At 47.8% G+C, this 10,729-nt stretch overlaps 5 protein-coding genes across 5 annotated transcripts; 1 reads left to right on the top strand and 4 right to left on the bottom strand.

The window, feature by feature from the left end:
* Window positions 1-302: 302 nt before the first annotated feature.
* Window positions 303-1,758, bottom strand: pgxB (uncharacterized protein; the record flags this gene model as incomplete). The annotated part of the gene is made up of 4 exons (XM_058466364.1): window positions 303-683; window positions 732-1,151; window positions 1,207-1,374; window positions 1,420-1,758. The coding sequence occupies 4 exons, from the start codon at window positions 1,756-1,758 to the stop codon at window positions 303-305; spliced, it is 1,308 nt and encodes a 435-aa protein (XP_058317692.1).
* Window positions 1,759-2,627: 869 nt separating this feature from the next.
* On the bottom strand, window positions 2,628-3,226 carry N7508_008299 (MAPEG family protein; the record flags this gene model as incomplete). The annotated part of the gene is made up of 3 exons (XM_058466363.1): window positions 2,628-2,827; window positions 2,877-3,169; window positions 3,222-3,226. The coding sequence occupies 3 exons, from the start codon at window positions 3,224-3,226 to the stop codon at window positions 2,628-2,630; spliced, it is 498 nt and encodes a 165-aa protein (XP_058317691.1).
* A 287-nt stretch (window positions 3,227-3,513) lies between these two features.
* On the bottom strand, window positions 3,514-5,320 carry N7508_008298 (uncharacterized protein; the record flags this gene model as incomplete). Its single annotated transcript, XM_058466362.1, has 4 exons — window positions 3,514-4,205; window positions 4,278-4,585; window positions 4,650-4,727; window positions 4,776-5,320. The coding sequence occupies 4 exons, from the start codon at window positions 5,318-5,320 to the stop codon at window positions 3,514-3,516; spliced, it is 1,623 nt and encodes a 540-aa protein (XP_058317690.1).
* Window positions 5,321-5,557: 237 nt separating this feature from the next.
* On the bottom strand, window positions 5,558-7,678 carry N7508_008297 (putative plasma membrane antiporter; the record flags this gene model as incomplete). The annotated part of the gene is made up of 9 exons (XM_058466361.1): window positions 5,558-5,931; window positions 5,992-6,093; window positions 6,142-6,508; window positions 6,562-6,610; window positions 6,663-7,075; window positions 7,127-7,300; window positions 7,350-7,456; window positions 7,505-7,573; window positions 7,624-7,678. The coding sequence occupies 9 exons, from the start codon at window positions 7,676-7,678 to the stop codon at window positions 5,558-5,560; spliced, it is 1,710 nt and encodes a 569-aa protein (XP_058317689.1).
* Window positions 7,679-9,220: 1,542 nt separating this feature from the next.
* On the top strand, window positions 9,221-10,480 carry N7508_008296 (uncharacterized protein; the record flags this gene model as incomplete). Its single annotated transcript, XM_058466360.1, has 2 exons — window positions 9,221-9,886; window positions 9,938-10,480. The coding sequence occupies 2 exons, from the start codon at window positions 9,221-9,223 to the stop codon at window positions 10,478-10,480; spliced, it is 1,209 nt and encodes a 402-aa protein (XP_058317688.1).
* Between the last annotated feature and the right edge of the window lie 249 nt (window positions 10,481-10,729).

Genomic DNA, 10,729 nt, shown 5'->3' with positions numbered 1-10,729 from the left:
AGGATAAATGACTGGCCTGTGGCCAATCTCGTACCTTTGCCTGAAATTTGGGAGTCATGAGGATTGATTTACCGGGGTTGTGGCGTTTATTGTTGAATGTCCGATGATCCCGGAGATTGTTTTCTATCACTTCGGTGTGTCCTCGGAGATATGCAGCCACGTCAGCTGGAAGTAACGACTTTTCCCTCTAACCTCTATTCTGCTCTGTTCTGCATAATTTCTCAGAGTGGTACTTTCCATTATGTTGTCAATCGCTCAATATCATAAGCTATCTATGTCACTCATTTTACTGATCTCAACATTTAGCTCGTATGTGACACACATGCCACACCAATGTCACCCTGAATTCCATCGCAGATAATCTCAGTACCACCATCGGGGGCAACAAGGTTGATGTCTTCGAGATGAATGTTGGAGCATACAGCATTAGGCGAGCAGGTCAAGTCAGCAACTACTTCATCCTCAGCCCCCGATGAGGTACCATAGATGTTCTCGAAAGTGATGTTGGTGATGTTGACAGCGGATGGATACTCGGCACAAGTAGTGGTGTTGATGTTGAAGTAACACTGATCCAGGACAATGGGCTTGTCAGTGTTCTCAATGTGGATATTCTTGTAGGTGATGTTGTTGATGCGACCATAGCCCACATCAGGACCAGCCCAGGCCTTGAGACGGGCACCAGTCTATACTTTGTTAGGACCAAATTACTTTGATGGAGGAGCATCTCATACCTGTCCATTGAGCAGAGTGACATTCTCAATCCAGGCATTCTCAATGATGTCCTGAACTCCAGAGTATTGTCCAATGCTACCCATGCTCACACCGTGGGTGTTGTTGCACCACAGGTTCTGCACAAAGATGTTGGTTGTGTTGGGCTTAGGCGAGAAGCAGTCATCACCAATGTCGACACGGGTGTTGGTCACAGTCAAGCCGTTCACGTTAAGAGAATCAAATCCGTCGGTGTTCTTGGGAAGAGCCGATGCATTGGTCGAGTACGCATTGATGAAAACATCATCGAAAACAACGTCGTTGGTGCGAACGAAGAAGTTAGTCCAGCAAGGCGAGTTCAATTGAGTGATTCCCTCAACACTGATTCGAGTAGCATTATCGGTCAGGAAGAGAATGGGGCGGTAAAAGGTGTTTGATGAGTCCTTTCCCGCATGTTAGCACAATAAACCTCAAATTTTGTATTTCATTCATTCTTACCAGAATCTCCATGCCAGCAAAGGCGTTATACCAAGCCTGACCATTTCCATTCAGAGTACCCTTGCCAAAGATCTTGATGTCTTGGCCACCCCAAACCCAGAAGGTAATGGACTTTTGGAAAGCATAGTAGAAGTTGTTGGCTTGCCAGTACTCAATATCATCGGTGAACTGTGATTGTCAGCGTAGCTCATCTCTGCAGGGCAAAATGCATACCTTCAATTCACCATCGAGCTGCACCTCGATGTTATCCAAGAAGCTGAGATCAAGCTTCTTGCCAATAATATACTTCTTGTTCTTCTGGAGGATGAGTCGGCCTCCGTGGTTGGCCGCCTTGATACCCCAAAGGAAATCATCGGAAATATCATCAGTGTCGCTCTTTGATGAACGAATTGTCACCGTGCGACGGTCCTTGTATTTCTGGCCATGAGCACCAATCTTCTTCAGTTCCCCTTTGTGGTTTGCAGGAATTATTGATGCTCCCTTGATAACATGCTCTGTAGCAATAGCACTGACCGTACTGAGAAGCAGCGCACCAATAGCGAGGAACTTCATGACTAGTTCAAGTGACTGATGAACTTATTGGTGAGTCAATGGCAACCAAGTTAGGCAGGCGTTGTGTTTACTTTATAGACCACTCCGGATTGTCAATTTTTATAGCCGGATTCATGTTGAGCCCTACTACGAAACCGAGGAACGGCAATAGGCGGAGGAGGAAGAGGTTTCTCCGCCTATAAGAAACTATCCATCGCTTGATTCCAAGACAAGCATGATCGGCAAGGAGTGCGGAATGCGTGCGGCAGTATACAGCGTGGACTATGTGGTGCTACTACGTATAGATGAAATGATTTCTCCGCATTTTGCCAAGATCAACTTGGCGCGGGGATGCGGAGAGACTTTAGTCAGGGCAAGCTTGAAAAGAGCTATATCATGTTTACTTGCCGGTCAATACATCTCTGTTGTGGCCGGGATACATTCCACCGTCTTGGGCTGATTTACACGTTGGGGAATGGGATCTTCCACCAATCAGGACCTGGTCTGATCATGCATAGATCTGGGGTAAGATCTCGGGTTTTTGCAAGATATTGCGTCTTGGTATTGTTGTGTTATTGGAGTGGCTGGGCGCCCAGTGTCCGGAGTGAGCATTGACCGACGGCGGACCTTCCACGCCGTTTCGGATAAACAAATACGAGGTTCGATGCCAATTTCAAGACGGCTGGCTGTGCTTGGTATTTTGCTTGGTACCTAAGTCTAACTAGCTGCCAGAAACGACGCGTCAGACTCAAACATCACCCATCTGCGACACGTTTTTAATAGTCTAAAATCCCCAATCCAATTGCTTTCGACTCAGGTTCGCTCTTGATATGAGAATACCTTGATCAAAAAGGATTGGTACCATGAATGGTGTACTCGACGCGTCTCGACTACAGCTTCTGGCCAGCCAACACCAGAGCAGTGAGGCAGCTGATGTTACCCGACCACCAAGTCACAGAACGAAGATAGCTCAAAGCTGGCGACTCGATGTACGAGTATGCGAAGCTGTACGCGACACGCGAAACGGTATACCAAAGACCAATTCCATTGATGGTCTCATTGGGGAGACCGGCGTACAAGGAGAGCAACACTACATTTTTTGTCAACCCCGACCACTGTATCAACAGGCAAACACTTACTCGCCGCAACAAACAGCGGATACCCCTCCTGTGCATTCGCATGCGCAGCCTCCTTGCGCTTGAGCTTCTCAAGGGCGCTACGGCTCATCTTGCCTGCTTGGACGGCGCGTTCGCCGTACTTGTAAAGGTCTTCACGTGGGGAGACATTATGGTCAAGACCGTAGTACACCTTCTCACCACGGATGCTCATGAAGCAAAATGCGAGGAACCAGTTGGCTGCAAGGAGACCAGCGGCGTGGTTTGCGGGCTGTTGGCCAGCCGCAGCGCGGAGGCCCAGGGTTGTCAAGAGGGCACTGCGACAGTTAGTCTTACTCTTCTCAGCTACGCGACTTGGTGGTAACATACGACATGGTGGTTGTGGGTGAGCCTCGGGATGTTGGGAACTGCCCCTCTTATATACGGCGATCGGCGCATGTGGACTCAAACCGAGGCGATGAGATCATGCAGATCAAGTGCTTATGCCAAGTTTGCCATGCGAACTGATAATTGGACAATTGGTGGGGATTTCACCCCCTCGCTGGGCTTTACAGGGGTTCAGGGGTCGATACGAAGTTTCCAACTGAATTTTCATTGCTCACCACGAACAGCAAAACTTCGATAAATTGGAATTCGCAAAAAATCAACAATCCTCTTGCCATTATACAATGCGCGGGAGAGCCAGGTAACTATCATATTCTCCGCCCGTGTAAACGATATGCTGTCCTTTGTTCTCATCGCGAGGCTCAGTTGGCCTCAACATCTCAACCTCTGGCAATGACATATCGTGGCCTGCAATCTTCAGCATCAATCCCTCGCCTGCTTCATACACAACACCCATGGGCCAGATGGGAATTAGCAGCTCCACGATCTCACCAGGCGTAATCGGTTGCCGAGAGTGGTGATCATATGAGGGATACTCATCGTCACTGACGCGAGGCGCCATACTAACGCGATGAGAGGCGCGAAGCATTCCCTGAGGACCGAGGTGCTTGGCGACATTTACATTGGGCACTTCTGGCTGCGGTTGTGGCATGGGAGACCAATTAAGCGACTCTAGGACTTCGCCCGAAGCAGACAGCTTGCGAATCTGCACAATAACGTCGAGATCATCATGTGAGGGGGCTGACATAAAGAGCTTGACAAATGGTCGCCCAGAGAGCTCCGTGTACTCGGGGAAGATCAGCCTGAAGTCCGACGAATCAGTGAACGAGTGGCTCTCATGTGTAGTCGCTGTGATGGCCTCCGGTTGGGAGGAACTAAGTGACTTTGTGGCGGCGTCAAGATAATACCTCTCCATGCGCAGGTGGGCAGAAGGCCACTGCTTCTCAGATCGCTCGACAATTGTCTTTGCTGGGCTATTTTCAAACCCAAGCAAGGTGAGTCTCACAGGAGGAGTATCCTTTTCCCAGCCGTTCTAGATACCTTTCGCATAGTAATCGAAGAAGCGTTGAAGGTCGTCATTTGCTTCAACCGTGTATAAATCGTGCCACTCTTGGGATGCATGAATCCGAATCCATTTCTTCGAAGTAGTTGCTGTCTGGAATCCCCCAAGAGATCCTTCAGTATGAAGGCCTGTCGAGTATGAGGCTGTGAAGTACACCGGAAGATCGCGAATATTCTTGGTGTCGATGTTTTTACTCTCCCAGTAGGCATCATACATCGGATGTTCCTGTAACATCTTTGCAAAATCTTCCATGTGAGCCAGGCCGGCGAATCCGCCCATGATCAAACTCATAAATACCGGGTTGGGTATCCCTTCCCGGCAGTTTTGCTGGGTATAAGGATTTGAAAGACCTTCCCATGGGGCGATCGCCTTGAGAGCTGGATGAGTGAAACGGGAGGCAAAGTTGGTTTGGGATATGCGAGTGCCCTCTGTATGTTCATTAGTACTGGTGGTAAAATATATTGGTAAGGACTCACGCAAGAACAACTGATCCATTGCACCATGGCTGTTGAGATACCCAAGTAATAGAGTCATAGATATCCTCTGCCTCCTGTTGACCCCAAAAAACGATGTTGCCCTCCGAATGCGCACATCCCCGAGCATCGATATCAACAACTGCATATCCACGTTCAGCCCATTCGGCAGGGTTGGGACCTTCAAACGTCTCATATCCACTCAGACGCTGGTATGGAATTCCCATACGAAAGGGTCCCATGCGGTCATAATTTTGAACACCCGAGGCAACCTTTCCATATGGACTGTATGGAAGGATAGCGGGCACTTTATTCCCCTGACTCGGCCGGAAAACATCACCATAGAGCTTAATCCCATCGCGCATAGTGATTGTACAATCCTGCTTCCATATCACATCCACGGGGAACGCTTGAAAGCCCGCTTTCTTTACATGGCCTTTGGGGAGATTTGTAACGCGAGCTGGATGGAATCCATTGTAACTGAACGCTGGGTGGTCAGCAGGATGGGGGAGCTGTTTCCAAGCTGTGTCAAAGTTTGAGGAAGACATCTCGTTGGTAATAGATTGTCATCAAGCCTTGTCAGAAATGAGGGGGTTTAAGTATACCTTCACCGGAACATACGTACTACGTACTCCAATGTACAAGTCAACGCTATCCACCATTCCACATCCCGACGACTAAGCGGAAGCGGAGATCCCAGGTTCCGAGATCTACATATATCAATACCATCCAGTTGAAATTCGTCGTCATTCTTCATAACTGCTCGATAGGTACAAAGCTAATATCTAGACAACATTTCTTGAGGATATAGTCCGCTCAAGCTCCCGCGAAGACGCCTTGGTCGATTCTCGTCCCAGGGAGCCCGTATAACTTGTATCTCCACTGCGGCGCAGCATGATAGTATCTGGCTCTTGATTATTACCATCATCTGAATGAGGTTGGTGGCCGGAAGCACAAGAAAAGCGGTTGTTGAGCACAATCGAGTGCCCTTGGCGATCGACCACACTATTGTTAGGCACTGGTTCGTTCTCTGAGAGGAGGATGATCTCTACTGGGTGGTCTTTAATAGTGGGAACCCTGAACCATTTGTAGAGACAGTTCAGTACTGGTATTGATAGTCCGTGGATAACGATGGAGAAGAAAACGAGCCAGTAAACCACTAAATCAGATGGAATGTGAGAAAAGCTCGGATGAGAAACCGGAGAGTTCGGCATCATACCGGGAATCATAGTCGATGTTAGAGTATTAATCTCGGCATCGCTTTCTCCTGGGTCAGGTAATAGTCTGCGTGCATACTCCACATATGATATCGCTCCAATTCCTAGCGTTGTCAGCATTTTAAAATCCGGCAACCTGTGAATCAACATACCAATCGGCCCAAAATACCCCATGAATAACGCCTCTTTCCAATCCTTACACACTTTAGGCATGAATCGATATCCCATCAGGATCGCCGGAATTCGACGGAATATCAAAATCAAGAATCCCAACCCGACCAGCCGGGCGATGGTGATCCCATTCTGGCTGGGCATATGGAATTGGTCCCAGGGCATAATGACACCAAGAAACATAAATGTTCCAATATTCAGGACATTCTCAATCGCGGAGTTGAAAGAGTCATGCCGTTCCTCTACTTCATAATGGTACGAGCCGTCCCAATTCAAAGCGCAACCGGCAACGAAGCAGGCGAGGGTTTCATCGGACCCAAAGCAGCCACAGGTTCCAACAATGAAAAGCTGAAAACTTGTCAGTTGGCGGCATTTGGTGGGCTAAGGACGTCATCACTCACTCCAATAGCAACGGGGTATAGAACGAAGCTCTCCTTGTCAACCCAACGTCTGCGTATTTGTCAGTCACTGGATCACAACTCCATATCTTGATTGCCAATACCTTTTTGAGGCCACGTTCAACGCTTTCCGACTCAAAAATCCAACAAGTATGCCATATCCAGCGCCCATGACCAACATGTATAAGACGCCTTCAACGGCCCAATGAGCCAAAGCGCGATTGACATCACCACCAAGCCTACCAGTATCAGGTTCGCCAATCCAATCACGCTTTTGTGTTGTGGGGTCGGTTTTTATCGAATTCATTGCACCCGGTGGTGTGTCGGTATAGCGAAGAAGAGCGATCGATAGTAGAAGAAACGGAAACCCGAAGCCATCATTTCCGCCTGCTTCCGCCGAGATAAATTCTCGAAGGTATCTTCGGACGTATTGGTCTGCAAACGGGCCTTTTGCGATGGCCTGCGAGAGGACTGGGTCGATACATATCACACAAGATCCGATGATGAGCGAAGTCAACTGGCGAGATTTAGCACGACATCATTTGAAAGAAGCCACATCGTCACTCACAAAACTCAACTGAGGGATCATGAGCTTGATACACGCCGATGTGATCAACCATTGAATGGTCATCAAAGGTAGCAAGCAGATGGTGAGCTCGACAAGGCGAAGTCGGAGATATCGTTTCGGTAGCTCATAGCCAACCTTCACCATCGCGATACCAATCACAAGTCGACTTAAGCCCTGAAATTATTAGTTCTTGTATATTTGCTTGTGATTGCGAGATACTTACATAGGCAATTTCACCGACATCTGTTTCAGAGTCTCCACCCCATTGACTCACGTTGATGAATTTGGCACAAAACGGCCCTATCATAGCACCCACTATAAAAGAGGGTACTGCATGTAGTTAGTGACTACTGTTCAACAAGGAAATGCGACACGTACACGCTTCACCGAGGTACCATCTTTGTTTGATCTTCACGGCAATAAAACCGAAGACCAAAATGTAGATTCCTAAATAGGTCAGTAGACTGCCTCATGTCTGTAGTATGCAAAGGTCTCACCTGACAATGCAAGGACGACGTTTACACTGCTAAGATCCAAAATCGGATGAAGCATCCTGTTCTCGCAAAGGCGAAGAACTAAGAGCCGAGTCGATGGATTCTGGCTAGAAACGTGGGATGTCTGCTCTCCATGCAGGTGGGATATGGCTATGTCTTCGGAGATCGTTCTTGTCGCACCAGAAATGTGTGGTGATCTGGGCCAAATGACGTTTGCAATCCAAGAGGTCAAGGTCGGAACTTGATATGGGCCATGCCACTGTGAGTTGCGCGAATGCCGCCATTATGTCAATTTCGCGCCGAGGAATGCTCTCCTTCTTTGGCCACTAAGGTCTTCTTATCATGATGGAGTATCACTCCCGCCAACTGCATGTATCCCTTGCTGCAGAGTCACTGTTTACGTGTCATAGATAAGAGCTACTAATTCCACGCACCTAAACAATGGATTGGACAACGGTACTTGTGATGGGTCTCGTGAAGATCCAAAAGAAATGTGGCTAGATGATTGGCCATCGACTGTTTAATAAATCCCAGGTGGCAATCTTTATGCATCAATCTATAGAATTGACAGCGCTAAGGTGGCAGGGTAACAGCCTCGTCATCGTAGGCGCCACGACGTCTACCCTAAAATAGTAGAGACAATCCAACCAATAACAACGGCATATCACCATCCATGTCAGCCTTCGCGAATCGGGATCGACAGTCCCGAGAAGCTTAGCCGCACGGCTGAACGGTTCCTTGCACCAAGGTACGCGCCAACAAGGATCTACAGGGGCAACCCACCAGAAGCCATAATTGAAATCATTCATACCTCATAGGCTGCATGAATTTCATTTATTGACAAGCCTGGTATTTGCATACATGCATGAAACATCTACAGCAACGCGGTATCAACAATCCAGGAGTAGAATGCTCTAAAATTAGAACAAGGGATACAAGGATGCACTGCTAATGCTGGAGCCTGTCTAGCTAGGAGTTAAAACATTGGCCAGGCCATTTTGCAACAATTCCAATGCTTTCTGGAAGGTCTTGGCCAGGCTTGCCAAGAGATCTTGGTATAATTCTGCTGTCCGAGGGAAGATGGCTTCATTATAGATTCTTTCAGTGAAAAAGCAATAGCCTATATCCTTCCAGAGTATATGTGAAGAGTGGAATGGAGCAAAACAAGCCCCAGGATGGCGTAATGACCCCTTTATTAGAATTGTCCTGATCGAGATGTCTTGCAGCAAAATCCCTCATAGCTCCACCACGGGCTTCGGTCTACTATGAGAGATTTTCCAGCAGTCGACGATCAAGTCTAGAAAGTAACACTATATAATAAGGCAATATCACAGTGAACTAAATCTTTACTCAATCAAATCCAATTTCAATCTCATTCACAAAATGGGCTCAATATCAAAGCTCTCTGCCCTTTCAATGAAGAGCGATTGCTCTCAAGTGTATGGTTCTCGCTATGCCGCCAGACCTATGCCATCCAAACAACTCCCAGACGGAGAGATGCCAAAAGATGTAGCTTACCAGCTCATCAAAGATGATCTTGTACTTGATGGCTAGCCCATGTTGAAGTGAGCATCGTTCCGGAGTTTGTCAATGTTAGCTAATGTATCATAGTCTTGCCAGTTTTGTTACAACCTACATGGAGGATGAAGCCTTGAGACTCCTCGCAGATTCCGCCAACAAGAACATCATTGACCACGAAGAATACCCCAAATCCGTTGAAATTGAGCACCGATGTCTAAACATTCTAGCCGATCTGTTCCACTCTCCAATGTCAAACGGAATCCCAACAGCCGTAGGCACAGCATGCATTGGATCCTCCGAAGCTATCATGCTAGCAGTCCTAGCAATGAAAAAGAAATGGGAGAACAACCGCAAATCCCAGGGAAAGGATTCCTCCAAGCCAAACATCATCATGAGTACAGGGGTGCAACTATGCTGGAAAAAGGCCAGCAAATACTTCGATATTGACGAGAAACTGGTGCCATGTACCGAGACACGCTACGTGATCGATCCCACTCAGGCAGTTGACCTGGTCGACGAAAACACTATTGGCATCTGTGCCATTCTAGGCACCACATACACCGGACAGTATGAAGATATTCGGGCAATCAATGACCTTCTCGTTGAACGGGGACTGGAAACACCTATCCATGTAGACGCAGCTAGCGGTGGATTCGTGGCTCCATTCATCGATCCTGAGTTGCAATGGGATTTCCAACTGTCAAATGTCGTCTCGATCAATGTCTCCGGCCACAAATACGGACTGGTAAATTGAGAGCCCCAGTTGGTACATTCTCGCAACTAACGATTCATCCAGGTATACCCAGGCATTGGTTGGGCGCTCTGGCGCTCCCAATCCGACCTTCCAGAAGATTTGATTTTCAACATCAACTACCTCGGAGCAGACCAGTTGAACTTCACCCTAAATTTCTCCAAACCAGCTTCACACATCATCGCCCAATACTACCAACTAATTCGACTCGGTCGAAGCGGATACACGGCAATCATGAGCAACCTCACAAAAACCGCAGACCACCTCACGACCCACCTCAAAGACCTCGGCTTCATCATCATGAGTGAAGGAGGTGGTCACGGCCTTCCTGTGGTAGCCTTCAGATTGAATCCTACGCAAAACGTCTTCTTTGACGAGTGGGCCCTTTCTCGAAAATTGCGTGAACGGGGCTGGATTGTCCCTGCTTATACTATGGCGGCCGACTGTGAGACTCTGGGTATGTTGCGTGTTGTTGTCAGGGAAGACTTCAGTCTGAGTCGGTGTGAGAATCTCGTGGGGGATATACGGGCTGCGCTGAGGTCCCTTGCGGAGTTGCAGATGAAGAATATTCAGAGGTATCAAGCGTGAGTCTCATCTTTCTGTCGTTATATATTTTGATTTAATGATTTGACTAAAATCTCGTGAGTAGGCTACTTCAGAGTCATGTCATGATCCCAAAGACCATGTGTGAGGATAAACCTTGCACGCAGGTTGTCGCAAGGGAGTTGAGTAAGGGGATGGCAAAGGCCTAACGGCTGGAGAATCATGTGTGATTCGGTTTAATTATAGAGGAGTTTTATATATACAATGGGATAGTTCAAATCAACCCCGCCGTAC

Source organism: Penicillium antarcticum (genome assembly GCF_028974205.1).
Source record: "Penicillium antarcticum strain IBT 31339 chromosome Unknown utg000008l_segment0_segment0, whole genome shotgun sequence".
In the NCBI taxonomy this organism is placed as follows: domain Eukaryota; kingdom Fungi; phylum Ascomycota; class Eurotiomycetes; order Eurotiales; family Aspergillaceae; genus Penicillium; species Penicillium antarcticum.
This window is presented reverse-complemented; position numbering and strand designations above follow the sequence as displayed.